Source organism: Geotrypetes seraphini, chromosome 8, assembly GCF_902459505.1.
Source record: "Geotrypetes seraphini chromosome 8, aGeoSer1.1, whole genome shotgun sequence".
NCBI classification, from domain to species: Eukaryota; Metazoa; Chordata; class Amphibia; order Gymnophiona; family Dermophiidae; genus Geotrypetes; species Geotrypetes seraphini.
This window is the reverse complement of record NC_047091.1, coordinates 8,999,075-9,023,774: the sequence shown is the minus strand read 5'-3', so window position 1 is coordinate 9,023,774 and position 24,700 is coordinate 8,999,075. Positions and strand designations below refer to the sequence as shown.

Here is a 24,700-nt window from a genome sequence, read left to right as displayed (position 1 = left end):
GTTATGCAGCAATATGGCCTGGTTGGCCGTTTTCCTGACTGGATTCGTAGTTTGTACCTTCGTCCGCAGGCGCGCTTGCTGGTGAACGGGGGTCTTACTGATCCTTTTCCTTTGGGCAGGGGTACCAGGCAGGGCTGTCCTCTTTCCCCCCTTCTCTTTGTGTTAGCCCTTGAACCCTTGGCGGTAAAGCTGCGCACAGATCCTTCCATTCGGGGAATTCGGATAGGAGACAGGGAGAGTAGGATTAACCTCTTCGCGGATGACATCCTCCTCTATCTTGATAATCCCATAGATGATCTGGAGAAAGCACTTGGGGTGGTTCGCACTTTTGGAAATTTTTCTGGGCTGAGGGTTAATTGTGCCAAGTCTGAGCTGTTGCCTTTGGACTCTACTCACAAGGAGCCCTGGCACTCCGCTCTTTCTATACCGCCAGTAGATGGACCGTTGCGCTACCTAGGGGTGTATCTGACACCCGATTTATCCCTCCTGTACCAGCAAAACATTCGTCGCCCCCTCGAGCAAATTGCGGCTCAGTGTGATCGTTGGAGGGAGTTGCCGTTGGGATTGTGGGGGAGAGTAGCTCTCACAAAAATGGTTATCCTGCCAAAGATCTTGTATCCCATTCAGACTATCCCTGTGTGGCTCGCCGCCCGGGATGTAAGGGCTTTTCGGTCTACCATTTCTTCTTTTATTTGGAGACGCAAAAGGGCACGCATTAGCTATACTAAATTGATGCTGGACCGTTCTCAGGGGGGCGTGAATCTTCCGGATATAAGACATTATAACGTAGCAGCTTTGCTTCGCTTCATTCATGAGGGATGGACTGGACAGTACAAATATGCTTCTGGGGAATGGCTATCCTCCTGGTGCGCGCCGCATTCTTTCCTGGCCCTTCTCCATGTGGCGCCTTCCGCGGTTCCCGGGGGTTCCTCGACCATGCATTTTCTCCAGCCTCTTAGGATGGCGTGGCGGTGGTGGAGGCGCCATCAACAGAAAACGCCTGCTGCATCGGCACTCTTGCCTCTGTGTGGTAACCTTGCTTTTGTTCCGGGGATGGGACCTTCTCGACTTCGGGTGTGGGAGCAGCGGGGGTGTAGGACCTTGAGGGATGTGTGGGATGGGGGTAGTGGGGATGCTTTCCCTTCCTTTGCCCAGATTCAGCGGCGCTGGGATGTGCCCGGGAATCATTTCTGGGTGTATCTTCAGATCCGCCACTACTATACTACGCTGGCTCGGAAATGGGGGGATGCTTGGCTCTGTGGTCCTCTGGATGCACTCTTCTTCTTGCTTCCCGCAGCCCAGAATAAACTTTCTACCTGGGGACGTATGCTACGGGCAAATCTGGCTGAGGAGGCCCTTGATGGAGTGGCCTCTGTGTGGAGGAGGGAGCTGGGGTTTCTGGGAGATCGGAGCGAGTTTCTAGCCCTGTTTGGCAATCTCAGACTGTTGGGGGGCTCGTCCGATCTCCAGGAAATGCAGTTTAAGATAATGCACAGGGCATATATTTCTAGGCACCGCGGGGCTCTTATGGGCCTCTGGGAGGGGGCTGTATGTACCAGGTGCAACCGCTCGGCTGGAACATTGGTTCATCATTTTTTAGAGTGCTCCTCCACTGATTTGTGGTCGAGGGTACTTCCTTTTTTGGAGCAGATTGTGCACCGTCCCATTCCACGTGACTATGGCATGCTCTTATTGGGAGATCAGAGAGGGTTGGAGGAGGCTGGTTTTTCGTTTCCTCAGCGGAAATTCCTTTATATAGCCATCCTCTTGGTGAAAAAACTCCTTTTGCAGTATTGGGTGTCTGACCAGGTGGCTTCCTTTACTCATTGGCTACATCGGCTTGCACTGATAGCCCACTTTGAAATTCATCGTTCTCCCAAGGGGGGGGGGGGATTGATCTTCGATGCTATGTGGGGTTCTGGAGGGCGGCCTTGATGCTCTGTCCTGGGGAATCGGTGGCACAGCTGGATATCCATTCTTAGGGCCACTGATCCCTTTGTCTCCCCTCTCTCTTTTCTTTTCTTTTTTCTCTTTTCCTCCTCGTTCTTTTCTATTTTCTCTCTTCTTTCTGTGTATGGGGCTTTGGTGTAGTTCGCCTTGAAAGGTGTGTGCTGGTGCGAGTGGGAGGGGTGTATGTGGTGTGGTTGTTGTGGATAGTATGGTACGTCTGGTGTTAGTGCGTATGTGGTATGATTGAGGGGGTTATTTTTGTTTTCTCTCTTCATAAAAAAATTTTTCGCAGATGGCGACTGGAGGGTGCAGAGCTTGTCCGGCTCGATTTTCCTTTCTGTGATTGCCTGCTCGGTTTACAATTTGAGTTATGTTTTCTCTATTTGGACTTTGTGTCCTAGTGCTGTTGGATTTCTGTACTTTCTGTGTTGCATCTGTTAATAAACATTATTTCAAAAAAAAAAATAAACCCGCGGGTTAAAACCATGGGCTCACAGGGCGGGGAAGGGCAGGAGAACGGCGATGCGGCAGGAGAGATTCGGGGAAGATCGAGGCAGAGCAGGGCGGCATTCGGGGTGAGTAGGCAGGAGAGATTGCAGGGCTTCCAGTCAGAAAGACGTTTGACTGGTTCCCAGCAGTCGCTTCTCCAGGTGATTGGCCAGCCTGTCGGATCTGAAATTTGGTGTTGTGAATCGCGTCCCAGCCTGCTTTGCATGCATTTCACCTCATTTGCATGCACAAATTCGAAGCGGATCGCAGGAGAGGTAAATGAATCGGGCCAGAGGGAAATTTGATAGTAAAGGGGTCGTAAACCGATTGGTACATGATTGGTTTGCTTTGTGAATCTAGCCCTTAGACCTGGGAGCTAAGAGTGGCAAAGACCTGTTTGTTTTTTTGGTCTACTTCTCTTCTGTTCTCCAACCTGGATCTTGTAGACTGCTTGCCTTGTTTGTTTTCTCAATCAATATCCTTGCAAGCCTTGGGTGCACTCAGATTTTGCAACGTCCTACACTATGGAAAGTTACAGGCAGGCTCAGAGACTTCTAGTACCATGATTCAGAGTTATTTACATAAGAACATAAGAAGTTGCCTCCGCTGAGGCAGACCAGAGGTCCATCTTGCCCAGCGGTCCCTGACTAATTTTACCATTTACCTCTAATCCTATCCCTATAACCTTACCTCTACTCTTATCTGTACCCCTCAATCCCTTTGTCCTCCAGGAACCTGTCCAGACCTTCTTTGAAGCCCTGTAGCGTGCTTCTGCTTATCACATCACACCAAAGAGGTTGATACTGGGCATCTCAATTTACGCACCTAGATGCTAATTTTATTACAGAATCTGGTTGTTAAATCAGCATCAACATGCCTTCGTGTAGGCGTATTCACTTATACTGCAGTAGGTCAATTAGAGAAATGAATACTTGATCTGTGTGAAAGTGTTGGTCCTTGCCCAGGCTTTGCAAGTTGTGTATGGTCATTTTGTACACGAGCACTAAGGGGGAACTTCTAAAAACACCTAAGGAACGCCGTTTAAAATGGTGAAAAACGATTCGATGGGCACCAGAATTAGGCTTACTGCCACAAGATTTAGACATTAAACGCATCCCAACTGTTTCCGCGTCGACTGAACTCCGGGAATGCCAATTCCGGGTTTTGCATCAGGTGTACGTCACGCGTGTTCAATTATACCGCTCTGGTTTAACGGTGTCTGCCCAATGTGAAAAATGTCAACGTGATCTCTCGAGTCCTTTTTTATTTTTTTAAATGCTTTTTGGAGTTGTCCAGTAATAAGACCTTTAGGAAGCAGGTAGTCTGGTACTTGGAGCATCTGCTGGGCCGTTCTATAACTTTTACTCCGGGATTTCTCTTGGATAAATAAATAAAACAATTCAGAAATCATTCGCAATCATGAGAAATCTGAGACAAGTCCGAAAATTCTTTGAAAGAACACAATTCCAACTTATAGTCCAATCCCTAATACTAGGGATATTGGACTACTGCAACATCCTCTTCCTTCCTTGCCCTGCAACTACAATTAGACAACTCCAAACAATCCAAAATACAGCTTTGAGACTCATCTACTCACTGAAAAAACATGACCACATCACTGAAGCCTTCATCAACTCACATTGGCTTCCAATCCAAGAAAGAATCCAATTCAAATTCTACTGCATATTATTCAAAACCCTACACGGAGACAGCCCATCATACTTGAACAATCGCCTCATCCAAGCACCCACTACAAGACAAAGAAAAACGCACGCCCCATTCATACCCCCCCCAATCAAGGAAGTAAAAAGAACAAAACTACACGACGGCCTCCTAGCCACCCAAGCCGCAAGGCTAGACAACCAGATCTCCAACCTCTTGATGACCACCCCAGACTATAGGACGTTCAGAAAAGAAATAAAAACCACACTTTTCAAGAAATTCCTGAAGCAGCAATAACATCACGACCGTTTAGTAACTCTAAAACTGACATTTGATCTACCCATTACTGCACTAATAAGAACAAAAGAACTTCCACTATGACCACCTATTAACTCTTTTACAAACCACCTCACCCTCAACAACCTGCTAAATGTTTATAAGATCTACAACTTACCTCTCTAGCAAATCATTGTAACTCTGTTTTTTTGTTAAACTAACCTTTTGTAATCCGCCTTGAACCGCAAGGTAATGGCGGAATAGAAATCCCTAATGTAATGTAATGTAATGTAATAAATACAAGGCCTTTCGGATACCTGATAGAGCTGGACTGTTTTTCCTTCAGAAAGTGGGGTTGGGGGGGGGGGGGCTAAGAGAATTATTTTGGGTGAATTGTCAGCAGTCCATTCCCCGTCTTATTGGGCTTGGTGCAACCGTTTGCATGCTGTTATGCTTCTTGAAAGGGGTTGGGTGCGTGATTCTTTTCGCCAAGGTTTTTCTTCAAGTGTGGGGTCCTTTATATATATATATTCCTTATCTTCTAAATCCCGAAGCTTTGTTCTTAATGCTTTGAAGGTCTGAACTGTTTCTGGGCTGGGGTGGGTTAGCCTTACCGTTACTACTAGCCTCACGGCTGTTCCTCCTGGTGTGTTTTGGGGGGTTTTTTTTGTTTGTTTTTTTTAGTTCTTTGTGATTGTTTGGGTTATGTGGGGTTGTTGTAGGGATTTGGGAAGGATTTCAGTTGGTGGTGGTGGGTTCATAGGAAGTGTCTCCCTGGCCCCTGGTTTTGTTTTGGCTACTCAGGATGGGTGGGATTGGGATGTACAATATTCTAAATGTACTTGATGTCCCATCCCTAAAAATTATTAGTACCCGTAGGGCTTCTTCTTTTGCAACAATAGCCCCAACAATATGGAATTCATTACCATCATATTTTAGGTCTGAACAGAATTTAGCTAAATTCAAGGGTGGCCTCAAAAGCTTCTTATTTAAAGACGCATATGACTGTTAATTGATCTATGGGACTTTCCAAGCTCATTTTCTTTCTTTTTTTTTTTTTTAAATTCTTTATTCATTTTGAAAACTTACATTAAGCGTACAGGAATATATCATTAGTAACAACAATAACACTTGTAATTCTCATATAATTCTAAAAACATAAAAATTATATCCCGTCCCATCCACTTTCTTTCAAATATTATAATCAATTATATCATAAATATAATATAAACATTTAATTTAGTGAAATTTCCAGAAAAACTCCCCCATCCTCCACCCCTATGTGTACATAAATTCATCCAAGGAAAATGATGTTTACTCCTTACAATATCGTTCCAATGGCCCCCAGATCTTTATAAAATTATTATAGTTCCCTTTCTGTATTGCAATTGCTCTTTCCATCTTAAAAATATGGCATACCGAATTCCACCAAAATGTATAATTAAGATTAAGAAAAGATGGGATTGGCATGTCGGATCTCTTCAAGGAGGTAGATAGGGGGTGGGTCTTTGGTGTGGGCAGACTGGATGGGCCGTGGCCCTTTTCTGCCGTGATTTTCTATGTTTCTATGATTAGTATAATTTTTCCAGTTATTGGTGATATGTTGAATAGCAACCCCAGTCAAGATTAATAATAGTTTGTTATTATGTGCTGAGATTTGACTTTTTTTCTTCATAGACATGCCGAACAGAATAGTATCATAGATAATGCAACATGGTTTTCTAATAGCTCATTTTCTATACTAAAATTGATTTTCCCTTTTCCCATGTTATTATCCTTAATTGTTCTCTTTCTTTCAAATTGTATTCTCCCCACTATCCTATTGTTTCAAGTTTATTTATTCTTGATGAATCGCCTATTTAAATTACTAGGCGATGTACAATAATAATAACATATATTAATAAATTAATATATGTCTCATGTATTGTCTCATGTAAATAAAGTTATGTCATTAATAGTTTAACTGGGACCCCTTTTTACATTTTTTTTTTTTTTATTGTAAAACGCTTAGAATTTATGATTAGCGTTTTATCAAATTTTTAATAAACTTGAAACTTGATGATGATTGTTTTCTATTTTCTGCAGTTGTTTTCTTGTTCTGTAAACATTTTTTTTTTCTGTTTGGTTGTTTATAATCTTTCGTTTCCCATCATCATCAATAAAAATTGTTTCAAACTAAAATGGTGAAAAACGTTAAAGCGCCTACCTATGCCTAAAAAAATCTTGTGCCGGAATTGTGCCTCTGTAGCTGCTTTAGGCTGCCTAATGCCACTGTGGATGTGGCTAGCACTGGAAGAGGCATTAAGTAGCCTAATGCACCTAAGTAGATGCGATTCATGACAGATAGGGAAAACCCTGGCCTACGTTTCTGGCGCCTATCTTTCCCGGAGGCGTGATTTTTTTGTATACAGAACCGTTGCATGATTCACACACGATGGGCAGCCACCGGTATTGGGGAAAATCCAGGCCTGAATGCTCAATTAGCACTTGTGTAAGTGCCTTGACCTGTATTAGGTGCTAGAATTCTATGAACGGGTATTACAGCTGTGTACGGGAACCATGACTGTATTACAACTAAAGGTTAAAAGTTGACGACAAAGTAGAAAAAGTAAGATATGACGAGCCACTAGAGGATAGAGTTGGTCCAGAGGAAGGCTACTAAAATGGTGCATGGTCTTTGTCATAAGTTGTATGGGGACAGATTTAAATATCTCAATATAATCACTGAGCTCTGGAACAACCTTACCTCCCCTCTTCGGAACTTGAGCTCTCTCCAAGTTTTCTGCAAACATCTGAAAACCTGGCTTTTCTCAAAAAATGTAAGTCTCCCTCCAACTTAGGAATCAAGGAAACTCTTATATCTTGGCATCCCAAGTCCTCTAAATTTTCTTCACACTTCTATCTCTAGCTCTCTGTTGTAGTTCCTTCCTATTTCTCCTACTGTAAACCGCATCGAGCTCTACGAACGTGGAGATGATGCGGTATACAAACCTAAGGATTAGATTAGATGTATACTTTATAGAGGAAAAGCAGGAGAGTGGAGATACGATAGACATTTTAAATAACTACGTGGCGTAAATGTGTGTGTGTTCAGTCTTTCATTTGAAAGGAAACTCTGCGATGAGAGGACATAGGATGAAATTAAGAAGTGATAGACTCAGGAGTAATGTAAGGAAATACTTTTTACAGAAAGTGAGGTAGATAAGTGGAACAGTCTCCCGGAAGAGGTGGTGGAGACAGAGACTGTGTCTGAATTCAGGAAAGACTGGGATAGGCATGTGAGAGCTCTTAAGAGAGAGGAAAAGATAATTGTTACTGTGTAAGGGCAGATTGGATGGGCCATTTGGCCTTTATCTGCCGTTATATTTTACTATAACTGGGACAAGACAATGGACAGACCTACCCACTTAATTAGCTATGTCTGCAAGTTGAAAGTGCTTTATTCTACTACACTGAAACGTCTTTACTGGCTCTAGAGAAAGCTTTAAATCCGTTCAGCACCAGTAAGGATTTTATGTATTTTATTAAAACAAGTTTAATGGCATGGCGTGTAGATTAAGAATTTTCTCCCCCCCGAAGATGTAATTATGGCACTGTGGTGGCATCCAGTGGCAGTCATCTGGTACTGCAGGTAAAAGGTTGCTTCAATATTGATCCTTGGAAAATAGCTCTGCTAGGAACAAGTACTAGGACCCAGTTGTGTAGCCAGACAGCCAATTTTGAGTGGGCCTGAGCCCAAAGAGGGCAGCCATCTCCCTCCTCCCCCCCCCCCCCCACCTGTGCAGCAGCCTCTCTTGCTGCCTTCCCAACCATCCCCAGCCCATGCAACATTTTTCTGTTTCTCTTCAGGTCACCAGCAGTGGTTCCTACACACTGCCAGTGGCTGACCTAGAAGCCTTCCTTCTGATACAAAACACTTGGTCCACAGACACAATTTTTCCCTGTCCATCCGTGCGAGTTCTTTTTCCTGTCCCATTCCTCCCTCAAACACTTTAAAAGCAAAAGTGTTCGAGGCTTGTGCGATTAAGGAAGAGCTTATAGGATTGGGAGATGTGGAAATTGAGTTGCTGTGGGGAAAGGGAAAAAATTGTCCCCATGGCTGAAGAACTTTTGTGCACTTTTTCTTTGGGTATTCACCTACTTCTGGACATGTCTTGCTATGTACATATTTTTTTTCTTATGCTGTAAAATGAAATACATTTACATCTTTACATCGCATATCCCACAACATACCATAAACATTTTAAGATATTGGAACAATCATGTGTAACTCTCTCTGATACCTAACTAATTTGGCATTGTCTACTGCAGTGCACACCAGGATCAGCTATAGTATATGGTTTCTTCTCACACCCTCATACCCCTACTCAGGGTAGCCTGGAACCTTATAAGCCTTAAATGCCTTTGAAACCTTCCTTTATCCCTTATGCACTGTTCATTCTTGGTATGACAGGCACTAAGGTGGCATATTGGGTTTCCCTGCACAGTAGTTGCTGCCCTAAGCCACAAGGTTTGGACTCAGAATGGGAATTGCTTATCTCCAGAGCCATAGAGAGAGAATGTGGACCTGCTAACATTGGAGGTAAGAAAGAGGCGGCATAGAATGGCAAACTTGACTGTGTTTAAGCAGGGCCAGGTATGAATGCTGTATGGGACGGGTACACAGGCTTGCTGCTTCTGTACACTTATTTTAGTTTTTTTATTATTTTATATGGGAAATGTCAGTAGTAGTGGGCTGGCAGCTCCAGAAGGCAAGCAAAGGATTTTGTGACATTATATTAAACAAATCTGGACCCAAGAATGGCTGCAGATAGAACTGAATGGCTCCTGCCAATCTACATGTCTTAAGCCTAATGTTTGGGAGCATCCTGAAGAGCCCCGGACTTGTAGAACAAAGGGTCCCAAACAGACTGACTCCATCTACTAGGAATCCACAGGAGTTACTCCCCCTTATCAATTAAGGGTCATAGTTTCAAACAAATACCAAGTTGTGACAGAATCTACTAATTTTAAAAGAAATGCAAATCTATAAAGATGAGTTTCAAACCCCTTGCCCCCTCGCTCTTCCTTCCACACCTATACAGCTGCCACTCAGAAACATATGACATTCATCCATACATACTCACACACACATGCTGACCCCTGACTTCATTCATTCAGACAGGACATAGACACACACACACACTCTGAAGCTGCTTTGCAACTAATACTGTATATGCTCTATATTTGTAATAAGTCTAGGCCAGGGGTGGGCAACTCCAGTTCTTGAAGGCCGGAATCCAGTCGGGTTTTCAGGATGTCCCCAATGAATATGCATTGAAAGCAGTGCATGCACATAGATCTCATGCATATGCATTGGGGACATCCTGAAAACCCGACTGGATTCCGGCCTTCAAGGACTGGAGTGCCCACCCCTGGTCATTTCATTTCCAAACCATCTCTGGCTGCTGTTTTGTTAATTTATTTTCCACTGCCTCTGAGGCCTGAACCTGGGACCCAAAATAAAACAGACATACAAAACTTTATCGAGGAGTGTATAGCGTAGTGGTTAGAGCTACTGCCTCATCATCCTGACGTTGTGGGTTCAAACCCCGTGCTGCTCCTTGTGACCTTGGAGAAGTCACTTATCCTCGACTGCCCCAGCTACCTTAGATAGATTATGAGCCCACCAGGACAGATAAGGAAAATGCTTTGATGTACCTGAATATAAACAGCTTTGTGTGTGGTTGTATAACTATATATATATATATATATATATATATATATATATATATATATATATATATATATATATATATATATATAAAACCCTGCTTTTCAAAAAATTCATCCAAATATCTTAACCCCTCCTCTTTTACCTCCAGAAGATTCACCTACCTTCAGATAACCTTCCCCCAAATTACCCACCTTAACACCTTCCAATTAAACAAATACCATCAATAGATTGTAACCTACCCTCTCTAACTGAATTCCATATGTATTTTTCATACAGTTCTTCACAGTCAGTTTAATTTCCATCCTATAAATTCACATAGAATTTTTCTTTTTTCAACCATCTTTATTTTCTCTTCTTTATTAATTTCCAGGTACTTTAGTTAGATTGTGAGCCTTCGGGACAGTAAGGGAATTTAAGTACCTTCTTACTTCTCATTTATAATCTTAATGTATATTTTCTTCAAACCGCTTAGAACCTAACGGATGTAGCGGTATATAAGAAATAAATTACATTACATATATAAAAAAGGCAGGAAACAAGTTCCAATCCCTTTTCCCCTATAGGTATAAAATGAGCTTCTTAGTATTTAGGCCCTAATACTGCTTGCTCAATTCCCCTCTAAATCCTTTGACTATCAGGCAAGTAATGTACTGGTTCCACTATTAGAACAATTTATTTGACATAAAATTTTTCAGGTTTCCCTGAAGTTTTGGATTTTTCAGGGGTAGCTCAAGGTGAGTTAACATTCAGCTATAATAGCTATTTCCCAGCCCCAGAGGGTTTACAATGTGTCTGGCACCCAAGGTGCTAATGGATTAGTATGATCTATAGGTGCCACATGATCCATAGGTATAAAATAGGACATGTAGCATTTAGCGTGGTGTTAAGCTTTAGAAAAGGGCCCCTAAATGACTTGACTAACACAATGTAAGAAAAAAAAAAAGCATGTTCTTTAAAGCTTTTTTTTGAGAATTTATTGAAAAATGCAATACAAGAAATTAGATACTTGAATACATACATTTCTACTAAACTTTGTCTACTGCCTTCTTAATGTAACTACAAAAGTTCAAAATGGAGCCAGGTATTAATTGTACCTTGATCCCCTAAAAAGATTTTGCTTTCTTAATTTTTTTTTTTTTTCTCATTATGTAATTTTTGTAAAGAAAAAAAAATGTAAACATCTATTCTATACAATTCACAACTTATGTTTTAAAAAATTACAACGCTCCTTCATATTTTAAAACTAAAATTTGAAACTTTGTACGTAGAAAATAAGTTACGGCTCAGATTTTCCACCCCCTTTTTAAATTTAATTGCATCCTTGTGTAAGGACAGTCCTGGGGCTAAGTCACTGCATGCAGAGGGGTGTGTGGCAGCTTTCAGATTTCTGGTGGATGTTTCCTTATTTGAGAAGTAGGGGCTCCTCAGGAGAAAAATTAGGGCTGTACGGAATACCCCAAAATATGTTAAAAATCCACGTTTCCAATAAAGTTCTGGCAGAAGTATTGTATTTGGTCAGACTGGCAGAAAACAAAGCAGGGTCACCTATATATAGGTGAGAGGCAGCATATAAGGGAACTTCTGATGAGTTGAAAAACAACATTGCACTAAGCTAGTATTTAACTAATTTCTTGATTGTGTTTCTTAAGAAACTGCACCCTCTGCTACCTTCCAAGGACACCGAGTTAACTAAAATCATTCCTAAACAGAGCATGCAATGTTCATAACAGCCCCTGAGAATAATCTGATATGTTCAGGAGTTTAACAAGCTCATTTTGCTACGCAGGAAATGTAGCTAGTGCTATTTTAACATAAGCAACACTTGTACATTGCATTAACATGGCACAAAACCCCCAACTCTATTCAAATATTTTAAATAGTAGATGATGTGGCATGGCTAAATAGAACCCAGAGGTTTAGTTTTCAAATGGTATTAAGAGAAGATTACTATGAAACAATCAGTAGCATGGTTTAAAAACAGTGCGATTGCTTGTTTTTTCATTTCACATACAATTACACCTACATTTCTTGCTGGAGGATGTTTTTAACCCAGGTGTTGACATGTTCCTGGGGAAAAAAAGTCCATAATCCTTTGAGCGACGTAGACTGCTAATTTCTGAGTATGAGCGATAAGAGTAGAGCTACTCCTTAAGCACCTGTGACCTAATTTAGTCATTCTTGGAGATGTGTTGCTGGGCTTGATGGACCTTTGGTCAGACCCAGTATGCCACATCTTATGGAATTTATAGATATTAAAATAGCATTGTTCCTAAGGACCAACTATATCCAAATTCAGAACTACCATGTTTCCCCGAGCATGATTTTCGGGGTAGGTCTTAATATTTGCCCTACTCTCGAGATTTGCCAACAGCAACTCTTCAACCTCCCCCGCCCCCCATCCTTCCCTCCCATCTGAATCCCGCCGACCACGAGCGAGCTCTACATACCTTCATCGAAAGCAGCACCGGGGAATTCGCTCAGCTGCATTACTGTCATCAGTAACGCGGCAGAGTGAATTCCCCAGCAGACAAGGCCGAAGCAGCATGTTTAGAGTGCTGCTGGCCCGATGCTGCATTGGATGAAGCTATGTAGGGCTTGCTCATGGTTGGTGGGGTTCGGATGGGAGAGAAGGATGGAGGGTCAGTGGGGCTCTGCTGCGGGGGTGGGTGCTAAAGGGTTCTGCTGCATGAGGGAGGGGAGGAAAGATGCTGCTGCACCTGTGGGGTAGAGAAAGGAAAGAGGAAGAACTGGGGCAAAGGAAGTGAAAAATGATCATGTACATACCTGAAAATAAGACCTCCTGCATTTTTTTGGGCTGAAAATTAATATATGATAGTCTTATTTTCAGGGAAACACGATAGAACTGTATACAAGTGCTGTTGAACATGACTGATCTTCTTTAATATCTGACCCTTGTCTGTTTTGACACCAAGAGCCACCCCAGCAAAAGAAAAAAAAATACCCACAAGAATTGAACTAATAGTGGTGTGAATGCTTATTCTGTGAAGCAGGGGCAGGGGAAGGTCCTTGCATACTAAGAAATGTGGCATATTATAAACATACTATGAACTCCAGGAAGTTCTCTTTGGTATGCTACAAGTTGGTTATGGTATATGTTGGCAGTAAATGTGAGAGACTGAGCTCAGAAGTGAGGTTCACTGGTGTCATGGTATGGGCAAAACTTATACACAAAATGAAGAACAGCTGCCCTACCCCCAATAAAGAACAGTTTTTCAAAGGACTTGATGTGGGCTTTTTTTCAGCACAACTGCCTACATCAGGAGTCCAACAATACTGGGACATGAGCCAATGGCTTAAAAACTGTAAACCTCCATCAAGACTTGTACATTAGCAATTTTGTCTTTCCCAAACACTCAAAAATTGGAATGGATAGAAACCTTAAATGTTGTGCAATACAGGTAAATAGAGAACAGGTTTCCACCTACAACTATGTAAGTTATTGTTAAGAGGAAAGACCCCAGACACCTGCACCACCGAAGATGATGAACTCAAAGGTGGTGAAAAGCAGGGACAGGATTTCTATCATTGTTCAAAAACCTCTTTAAACTGATGGAAAAAATTTTCAATTCAGTGAACTATACACCTTAACACTTTCCAAAAACGATCAGTTATGACATTCATGCACTTATCTTTTTATGCTGATAAGAGCTGGGTTTTTTTCTTTACCTAAAATGCTAAAGAGTAGTAATTAGAATTTATTCACTTTACTGCTAATTCCCTCTACTAAGACTAGGTAGATCCCTTTTCGCCCTCTGGAATTGACAACTTTTCTAATGACTTGTCTTCTCATGCCTTCTGTAAATTGATTAAGACAATTTTGTTTCAACAATATCATGGATCTGTGATTGTTCATTTTAATAAATTTAGCAACTTTGTTTTCATATTTTGGATGTTTTATTATTTACTGTTGTAACTTGGGTATTTTAACTGTTATCTGTAGCATTGTTAATACTTATGTCATTAGGGGTATATTTTGGCCATATATTTCAATGATCATCAACAAATATACTGTATCTAGGGTGGCTAACAGGCCTGCAGTGTCAGGGCTGAATGTTGACACAAGCTGTCCTTCATAAAAGTTATCCATCCGATTCTAACAGAAACAGATAAGTTAACCCACCTGAGTGCAGGATGAAATCTTACATAATAACATAAGAATTGCCGCTGCTGGGTCAGACCAACGGTCCATTTTGCCCAGCAGTCCGCTCATGCGGCGGCCCTCTGGTCAAAGACCAGTGCCTTAACTGAGTCTAGCCTTATCTGCGTACGTTCTGGTTCAGCAGGAACTTGTCTTACTTTGTCTTGAATCCCTGGAGGGTGTTTCCCCTACAACAGCGTTCCAGTTTTCCACCACTCAGGGTGAAGAAGAACTTCCTGACGTTTGTACAGAATCTATCCCCTTTCAACTTTAGAGAATGCCCTCTTGTTCTCTCTACCTTGGAGAGGGTGAACAACCTCTCTATCTACTAAGTCTATTCCCTTCATTATCTTGAACGTTTCGATCATGTCCCCTCTCAGTCTCCTCTTTTCAAGGGAGAAGAAGCCCAGTTTCTCTAATCTCTCACTGTACGACAACTCCTCCAGCCCCTTAACCATTTTAGTCGCTCTTCTCTGGACCCTTTCAAGTAGTACCGTGTCCTTCATGTACGGCAACCAGTGCTGTACGCAGTACTCTAGGTGAGGGGGCACCATGGCCCGATACAGCGGCATGATAACTTTCTCCGATCTGTTCGTGATCCCCTTCTTAATCATTCCTAGCATTCTGTTTGCCCTTTTCACCGCCACCGCACATTGCTCAGACTAGTTGAAGGGGAGAAGTTGGCAGAAAAATCCAGTATAAGTATACCAAGCTAAGAAATGGCTGGTGTTGTAAGTGCTTGCTTTTAGAAATCTATAAATTCCAATGTGACAGATTTTGCAAAATGCAGTGGCTAAAAAAATCCAGACTTGCTCACAGGATGGGATAGGGTAGTACTCATGTTTATCTTCTTGCTGGCATTCCTAAAAATGCAGTAGTACACCTGAGCATTCTGCTGGGGAACAGATAATCAGCATTTATTTAAAAGTCTGGTTTCTGATTGTTCTAGGAAACTACTAGGTATCTGTTTTGTATGTAAGGAACCCCTGAACTGGCTCAACTGATCTAAGGCTCAGAATTTAACTAGTCTTCTGGAAAGCTCAATACGATTTACATTTACAGCCTGCTCTTCCCTAGTGCTGTTGTAAATGCAGAGAGTTTATCTTTTTCTTTTTGTGCTAACCAGAAAGTTGCTAGTTCAAGGGACAGACCTTGCTCCTAGAGGTAAGAACATAAGAAGTTGCCCCCGCTGAGTCAGACCAGAGGTCCATCCTGCTCAGCGGTCCGCTCCCGCGGCAGCCCATCAGGCCTTGTGCCTGAACAGTGGTCCCTGATTAATTTTATAACTTATCTCTAAGCCCATCCCTATAATCTACCTCTACTCTTATCTGTACCCCTCAATCCCTTTGTCCTCCAAGTACCTATCCAAAGCTTCTTTGAACCCCTGTAGCGTGCTCCTGTTTATCACATCCTCTGGTAGTGCGTTCCATGTATCCACCACCCTCTGTGTGAAAAAGAACTTCCTGGCGTTTGTTCTAAACCTCTCCCCTTTCAATTTCTCTGAGTGCCCCCTTGTACTTGTTGATCCCCTTAATTTGAAAAATCTGTCCCTGTCTACTCTTTCTATGCCCTTCATGATCTTGAAGGTTTCTATCATGTCTCCTCTAAGTCTCCAAGGTGATGGACTTTAGCTAAGGAAGTGATACACATCAAACAAGCCGGCATCTTTTGAAAAAAGGGTGGTGAACTAGTTATTCAATGCCAGTATCTGGGTAGGACTTGCATGGGCTATTCGGTTTAATTCAAGTATGCAGCACAGCCAGCTTTTTAATTACCTTTGCAATGGCAGAGGAGGGAGGGCGGTCTTCCTTGGGGCACTCTCTGCCCCCCCTTCCCACTTCTCCCCCTGCCATACACATGCCCCTTCCCCATACATTTTTTAATCTTCGGCATGAGCAGCCATGAACTCACTGTGGCACTCTCTCTGTCACTTCCGGGACCCACGCCAGAGAGAGCGCTAGTTTGTGGCTGCTCGCGCCAAAGATGATAAAGGTAAGGGAAAGGTGTGCCCCACTCACCCCCACTACGCCACTGATTTTTCTTGGAAGAGAAGAAGCATGCCCCATGGTTCTGGACTGGGACCAAGGCTTGTTTTTAAACACATTTACAAATGCCCAGATAATTAATCAAAGTTATGCAAAGTTGTTAAAACATAGATTGTGAGGACTGAGGGTCAGATAAACGGTGCTTTAAATGCTAGTATATAAAGCCAGGGTTTCCTTGGCCTAATAAACTGGCATCTACCTCAATCCGCACCCAAACTTCGCCCCAAATATGCTTACTTGTCAATTGGTGCCTTGGCATAAGGCGCCTACCAGCTAATTAAATCATTTTCAATTGCTCTTTCATCATCAACACCAATTAAAAAAAAAATTAAGTTAGGCTCCCTTTACAGAATCAGGGCTTGAGTGTCTATTAAATTCATTGTGAATAAGTACACAACAATGGAAACCAGGAAAAAGACCTTAGGCATTGTGAATAACGCAGCAAAGCAAATAGAAGGGTAGAATATTACAATGATTCATGATATAACTACACTTTGTGTACTACATTACACAGTTCTGCTTAGCCCATCTTAATTTTAAAAAATGTAAGAATGGAACTAGAAAGCAAGCTACTCAAAATGAAAAAGGGGATAGAACAGCCATGATAAGCTACAGCAGAGATAGAACAGGCAATTTGGGAACTGTTTACCCTTTTAACTAGTTCCAAGGGGATATGTCCTAAATCTGAGAACACATTTAACACAAAAGCACAGCACATGTATTTTATCTTTCTCATTCAGCATACAAGTTTTGCAGTGGAATCCATTTTCCATTGACAAGCAGAACCAAGTCAGGTCCACACTCGCCAGTTAGCTGGTAATCTTTAGGAAAGGCAGTGCTTGGTTCTGGTTGTGAGAATGGACCTGCTCTTTGGGTTCCTGTCCGTCTTAACCACTTTATAATAGAGGTATGAATGTTCTGCATGACATCTGCTGGAAAAAGATCCTCTTCATATCAAAAACATAATTAACATTTAAGGTACGCTCACTAGTTCACACCAAGATACATGATGCTACTTTGAAAACAGGGCTGCATTTCAGAGACTGCACATGATTTTAAGAGACCAAATGATGGTACTGTTGGTGCCTATGTAGTTCCTTTTTACACTGGCTGAAATGGACAAAAGTAACTTGGAAAATAGTAGAGAATAAAACTACAAAAAAGGATAATGGGATTTGATATTCCGCCTTCCAAAAGTGTGTTATGATACATATCCTGTTGCTGTCTCTTGTTGAAATGTTGGAGAATGAAGGAAATCAGAGCAGTGGCACAGTTCCTCTACAAAACTTTACAAAATTTGCAGTATAAAAAGGTATGAACACTAATAAAGGTGCAAAAAAGGAAGAAGTATTCACCACATGTGCATCATCCCATGACTGCTATGAACATGGTATCTTACTACTTTCTATGCTTATTTAAGACTGCCCAAGTCCAGGGGCAAACTTTTGGTGAAACATTTTCCAGGTACTGACAATCTGCCATCAGCACAGACTGAGGGCAAGAAAATAATAATTAAAAAAAAAAAAAAACACAGCTGGTTTTATGTCCTCCTTTCCTTTTAACAAAGATTTTCTGAAGTGACTAATTCTGAGCTGATAAAAGAACTCACTTTTGTAACGCACAAAAAAGGGACCTTAAAAACTACACTCGGAAAGCAACCTGAGATTTCCCCATAAGACGGCCAAATCTTAGCCCCAGGCTGTGGTCATGGGTATGTAACAAAACCAAAATAAAAAGTATTATATGGCATTATGCATCATAAAAAAAACCACATTGATATTTAAAATGCTCCAATGTATGTAAGGGACAAGTTAATGCTTCAAAACGTAACTCTTAAAAATAAATGGACAATTTCTTTTACAGAAGATCCTTGAAATCAACATTTTGTATTCCAAGATCCCTTAGGTTTGCTGGTGGTTTTCTTTTAATAGAAAAAAATGATTCCTAAAAGAGAAAAAAAATAAATAAATGAAGGGTTACTATCTATAAACAGGTAAGGCAAGATTGACAACTTACTGTATTCCATCACATTCAGTTCTATTACCTCTTCATGTCAAAGCTTGGCCCAGAAATATCTAAGTAAAAAGGACCATTTAAACTAAATAATTAATTTATGGAGCATGTATGGTTGGGCAGAATGGATGGACCACTCAGGTCTTTATCTGCCGTCATTTACTATGTTACCAGCTTTCTCAAGGTGAAAAACTGGCTAATTATCCCAAAACACGGTAATGGGAATTTTAAAATAGGTGGAGTAAGCTTGGCTATTGTAAGACAAAAGCATAGAAAGCACACCAAAAGCTTCATGGTTAGCTAAAGACTGTGTGTGTGTGTGTGTGTGTGTGTGGGGTGTGGGGGGAGGGGGCAGCTATAGGGACCAGGGGCATACAATATGATGCGGTTTCTGGCCATCTGCAGAGAAGTGCAAAAAGGTCTATAAAAGACTGCCCGCTTGTCATTTTTGCAAGGGAAGAGAGAAAAGCAACTTCGTTGTGAAGCTGAGCAGCCAGTCAACAACTGCAACTTCCAAAACAGCAGGCATGCCTGATCCTTTTGCTGCTGCTGCCTCAGACGTGGGGCCAAACTGAGCAGGTAAGGCAGATCTATTTTGTAAAAGGTTTTAGGTGGTGCTGGTTTACCTATAGCAGGGGTGTCAAAGTCCCTCCTTGAGGGCCGCAATCCAATCGGGTTTTCAGGATTTCCCCAATGAATATGCATGAGATCTATGTCCATGCAGTGCTTTCAATGCATATTCATTGGGGAAATCCTGAAAACCCGACTGAATTGCGGCCCTCAAGGAGGGACTTTAAGATCCCTGACCTATAGGTATCTTGTGTTAATATACTGGAGTTGAAGTAAGATCACCACTATTTTGCAAGTTTAACTGTCTCTCTTCACAAACTAACCACTGCTTAATTGAAGCCTTGAAGTTGTAAAGATACACAAGACGAAAAGTCCAGGACCTGGCTCAGAACAAGAATTCCACTTGATTACCAGCCTACATTAGAGTCTTGTGAGTGGTGCCTCTTAACTACTTGGATTTTGTATGACTTATGTTTCTATATTTAAGACAGCCAAGAATCTATAAGACTCCTGATGAAGGCATTTTTATTTTGCTGAAACACAGTCCGTGTTGGATCATTTGCATTTTATACATTATTTGATTTCTATCTTGTTGGTCACTTGCAACTGTATACAATGTTTGTAACATAGTAAATGAAATGATGGCAGATAAAGACCTGAATGGCCTGCCCATAAGTTATACTCATTAAAAAATACGCGATTAGATTAATTTATCTCTTCTTTGAAATTTCTGTAAAGTCTGGTATTGTCCTAGATTCCAAATGCTGAAGTTGCCATCCAAGCTCACTCCAGCCTATTCAACCATCCTGTTATCTACCATGAAGTCTGGCAAGTAACATCCTTCTGTTCCAAGTTAATGGAGTTCCCATTGATGCCCTCCCCAGCCCATCCAACCATCCCTTTAGTTTGCAGGATATCTACCATGAAGTCTGGCCAGTAACATCCTCCTGTTTCAAGTTAGTGGCGTTCCCATTGATGCCCTCCCCAGCCTATACAATCCTCCTGTTTCAAGTTAGTGGAGTTCCCATTGATGCCCTTCCCAGCCTATACAATCCTCATGTTCCAAGTTAGTGGAGTTCCTCCCCAGCCTATCCTACACCAAATAGCACAGTTACTTACCGTAACAGGTGTTATCCAGGGACAGCAGGCAGATATTCTTGACTGATGGGTGACGGCACTGACGGAGCCCCGGTACGGACAATTTTAGAGTGATTGCACTCTAAGAACTTGGAAAGTTCTAGTAGGCCGCACCGTGCACGCGCGAGTGCCCTTCCGCCCAACAGAGGTGCGCGGTCCCCAGTTTCTTAGTTTCCGCGGAGCTAAGAAGACGCGTTTCTTTCAACAGCTGTTGAAGACTTTTTTCATATCGCCTTCCCGCTCGCGTAAACCCTTAAGGAAATATTGTTTCCTTCATTTTCTTTTCTTTTCTTTAAAAAAAAAAAAAAAACAAAAACTTTGGGGTTTTTTTTTCACTTCTTTCAATTTCGCCCCGGCAGGGCCTGTTGCCACCATCGAGGCCTCGGCCTTCAATTTAGCAGAAGCCGTTTTTACCTTCATGCCCCCTCAACCCGGGTTTAAGAAGTGCCAGCGGTGTGCACGACCAATTTCACTCACTGACCCACACAACTGGTGTCTACAGTGTCTTGGTCCTGACCATCAAGCGTCTACCTGCACCCGCTGTGCGACTTTAAAAAAGAGAACTCTGAAAAATCGGCGATACCGCATCGGCGTCGCATCCCTCAGGTAAGCCGGCTAAGAAGCCTTCCCCGTTGGAGCGTCCTCCGGTCTCAGTAGCAGCGAGCCCAGTCCTGCCGACCTCGAGGCGTCCACGGAAGCGCTCTGCCCCAATAGAGGTGAGCCCCTCGACCTCGGGTTCCTCATCCTCGGGGCGTAGAGCGGCACCGCAGGTACCGCAGAAGAAAAAGGCGGTACCGGTGCCTTCGCTGGACGAGCGGATCGCCGCTGTCCTGCAGGTGCAGCTTAAGGAACAGTTGCAACAGGTTCGGGATCCTTATCTGTGGGGTGACTCAGAGGACCCTCTTCTCTCTGAAGGGGAATGTTCATCTGGTGATGAGGATCCTTCTGCTTTAGACCCATCCTCTAGACCAGATGTAACCTCTTTCTCATCTTTTTTAAAAGAGATGTGTGTCAAGAATATGCTGCCTGCTTGTCCTGGGATAACATCACCTATGGGACACAGACTGTGCAAGACTGTCCAATACCGGCTTCAGTTCTTTAAATCCTTCGTTTTCTAATTAGAGATCCTCTATTTTTATTTGTGGATTGTTTAAGATTAATAAGTGCTTAAATAACTTAAAACAAAAGTGTAAACTGGTATAGCTGATCATCTTCTGTTTTGCTACTTCATTACCTTGCACGGCTACTCTTCCGCAATCTCGGTCTCCTGGTGCACCACCACCTTGGTCACTGACATGTCTGGATGTTGCTCTTTTGCTTCTTTAATTGCCTGGACTAGAACCTAAGACAAAAACAACACAACTGAGAACCAGGATGCAAGGGAAATAGGTCGTGTGTTTCTGGAAGTTGAGTTACCATGGTACTTGTCCTCTCTCATCTTCCCAAAATTATTGACATTTTTTAACCCACAAAAGCAGGGATTTCTGCATAACTGACTGGCACCACAAGAATGGTCTGTGGCCGCAGGAGTGCACATGCGCGAGTCCCCAGCCTTATTTCCCAGCACCTACCACTCGCTGGCAGGACTGGACGCCAGCGCTGGACTCCCTGTTCTCCGTGTCAGCTCCTTTCACCAGCCACACCAGCGTCGGAGAAGGCTTCCGACGCTGGCGGGATTGAGAGGAGCCACGGCGACACCTTGCGGGGCGGGAAGGGAAGCCCAAAACACTCCAGCCACAAAGGGATGCTGCGGTCCCGACTCCAAACCAGCTGATTCCAGCAGCGTATGCAGCACTCTACACACGCTGCTTCGGGGCCTTTTACTGCCCTGATTTGCTCTGCCGCGTCTCTGATGATGTCATCAGGGACGTGCCAGAGTAAACCAGGGCAGTAAAAGGCCCTGAAGCAGCGTGTGTAGAGTGCTGCACACACTGCTGGAATCGGCAGGTTTGTCGGATCGTGGGAAGGGAAGGGTGGGGGCGGCAAGGGACTAAGGGAGCAGGCAAGACCGAGGGAAGGTAAAGGGGGGTAAGGGAAACGCTGCTGCTGCACAGGGAAGTGGTGTGGGGTAGGAGGGAATGCTGCTGCTGCTGTGGCTGCTGCACAGGAAAGGGGGGGGGATCTAAATGTACAGGGAAGTAATGGAGGGGGAGGGAATGCTGCTGCACAGGGACATGGAGGGGGAGGGAATGCTGCTGCACAGGGAAGTGGGGGGGGAAGAGAGACAGACAGCGGGAGGAAGGGAGACAGAAAGAAAAGAAGAAAGGCACAGGGGCAGAGAGAGACACAGAAAGACAGCCAGACAAAGGGGGCCAGGGAGAGAGACAGACAGAAAGAAAGACAGCCAGACATATATTCTAGCACCCATTAATGTAACGGGCTAAAATACTAGTAGCTATATAATTACCCTAATCCACCATGAACTCCATAAGAAATATAGCTACAAAAGAATATTCTCATTTACATCCTCATATAAAGCCATGTGTAAAAGAAAAGAGGCAAATGTAGAAACTGTACAGTGGTTACACTTCCCCCTCCCTATTCACGGTTTCGATTATTCGCGTTTTTTTTCCCCCAGGCCCCCCCCTGGAGAGACGCTTGTTAGCAGCCCGCATAAAAAAAAAAGGCCCCGGGACTTGGATCGGGGCAAGGAGAGAGGCAGAGGGGGGTCATCAGAGGCGGAGGGGGCCAATGGAGGCAGAGGGGGGCCATCGGAGGTGAACAGCTGCCCCAGGAGCACGGACCTTACCTGGGGGTCTAGCAGTGACGTGGGGCAGGAGCAATCTTCCTACACTCCTGCCCTGTGCAGAGCCGTGTGGGAGTTCCTGTTGTAGTCTCGTGAGACCAAGGGAACTTGCAGCACGGCTCTGCACGGGGCAGGAGTGTAGGAAGATTGCTCCTGCCCCACGTCACTGCTAGACCACCAGGTAAGTCCGGGGGTGGGTCAGAGCTGGCCAAAAAATTATTTGCAAATTTTCCCTATTCGCAGGCCGGCTCTGCCCCTAACCTCCGCGAATAGGGAGAGAGAAGTGTAATTCTAAATGAAATCCAGGCAAAATAAAAGCCAAACCCCCTCTTACCTGATCATGATCAAGGTCAGAATCTCCACTGATCACTATTCTTTTTTCAATCCGTGTTTCTGAAATGCAACCTTTCACAGTCTGCAATGAAAATGCAAAGTTCACATAATGTAGCACTGCTTTGCTAAAAGTTATTAAAAGTTTGATTTGCTTTTTTTTTTTTGTTTGCCTAGAAACAGAAATATTCATATATTATTACTAAGGTTATTCTCCTGTTCTGGCCAGGATTTAAAACCAAGCTTCGTAAATCCAGTTGTAAGAAAGCTCTTTTCTCTTTGGTTTTTGCCATGTTTTGATAATGCTTGGCTCCAATTGAGCACAGAAATTATTGCGATTCCTTTTGAGATTGCTACACTCGAGGTAATAATTTAAGGCAAAAGCAATAGTGATCTTTTAGCAGTATCGTACTGTTCTGTTCCAATAGGCAGTTATAGTTTCTAGGATTTCAACCTTTCTGTATCAATTACAATACTGAAACAATTGGTGCATCTATTTTTAAACTCATCATGCCAGCTTTTTGAAGCATGACAGCGATTGTAGCTTTTGGACAGGAGTAAGACTGCCTCCTTCTGGTCTCTCCGTTAGAACATATTTGAGTTTAGTTTTGGGGCCCTCCTCATAAAAAACTATAACAACCTTATAAATTATATCAAGAGGTCAAGGACCTATTAATTAAAAAAATTTAGATACTGCCTATAAGCAAAGCAGTTTCCATAAAAATAAACATGCATAATTTAAACACAAGACAAAATTACAATTCCATTAATTTCTTCCTAAAGTAGACCCCCCCCAAAAAAAACCCCAAACAAATAACCAACCCTCTCACCCAGCAAACAAGCTGGAAAAAGATGACTTTTTAGTTATATGGTACAAATATAGTGAATCTTATAAGATCTTTCTACTTCAGGGGAAATGAAGAAACTATGGGGGCATTCTTTGCTGAAAAGATCATCAGCTTCAGAGAAGGTGGGTTTTGTTTTACTTATAATAGTGAAATTAAACTATGAATTTACAAAGCAAACTGAACAAGTTCTTGGAGTAAACAGAGGATGTAGATAAATTCTGAGGGACATCAGCATCTCCATTTATTATGCTGTGGGAGGAGGGGAGTCCTTAACAGATTAGATGTAATGATTTTCCTTTCCCAGATTATCATTAAAAATGGAGTCTCTGAAGCTGAAGGGATAAGTAATTTGTGTGAAAAGCAGCAGAAAGATTTTAGCATATTCTTCCCTACTATAGGAATTGAGGGTCTTGAGGATACTGCCACCTGCTCTATCTTCGAGGTAAGTTACTTCCAAACCTATTAAGTCAAAACTTTTAGAGCGATAGCGACTGCACAATATACTGTATGGAATTGGAGCACTAGTATTTTTTAAACCAATGTTGAGCTGCAATTACAGATAAGCAGACGATACACAATTTTTACAGGCACAGTTTTTATTGAACGTAGCGCTGCATAAAACATGGAGGTTGGTTATGACTAAAGAAGCAGAAGGTGTGAAGGATAGACGCAAGGAAATAATACAGATGTACCTTGATTTACGAGTATAATTCATTCCAGAAGCATGCTCCTCAGCCAAAGCAAAGTTCCCCATAGAGG

At 42.7% G+C, this 24,700-nt stretch overlaps 1 protein-coding gene and 1 long non-coding RNA gene across 39 annotated transcripts in view; one reads left to right on the top strand and one right to left on the bottom strand.

Annotated features, from left to right (window-relative positions):
• LOC117365233 overlaps positions 1-24,700 on the top strand; it is a 53,769-nt gene that overhangs the window by 26,276 nt on the left and 2,793 nt on the right. Inside the window, exons 2-3 of one of the 2 annotated variants that reach the window (XR_004540386.1) lie at positions 18,766-18,889; positions 24,005-24,063. This is a non-coding gene — a long non-coding RNA (uncharacterized LOC117365233). The remainder of the gene's footprint in view (positions 1-18,765; positions 18,890-24,004; positions 24,064-24,700) is intronic. The other variant, XR_004540387.1, reaches the window with a different exon arrangement.
• The window catches only part of EPB41 (erythrocyte membrane protein band 4.1), a 225,540-nt gene continuing 218,176 nt past the window's right edge, over positions 17,337-24,700 (bottom strand). For 35 of the 37 annotated variants that reach the window (XM_033955372.1, XM_033955353.1, XM_033955351.1 and 32 more), the window contains 3 exons: positions 23,098-23,178; positions 21,252-21,359; positions 17,337-18,241 (listed from right to left, as the gene is read on the bottom strand). In XM_033955372.1, the coding sequence (XP_033811263.1) occupies positions 21,261-21,359; positions 23,098-23,178 (180 nt within the window). In that variant the 3' untranslated portion in view covers positions 17,337-18,241; positions 21,252-21,260. Of the gene's footprint in view, positions 18,242-21,251; positions 21,360-23,097; positions 23,179-24,700 lie in introns of those variants that run through there. The other 2 variants (XR_004540385.1, XR_004540384.1) reach the window with 2 other exon arrangements.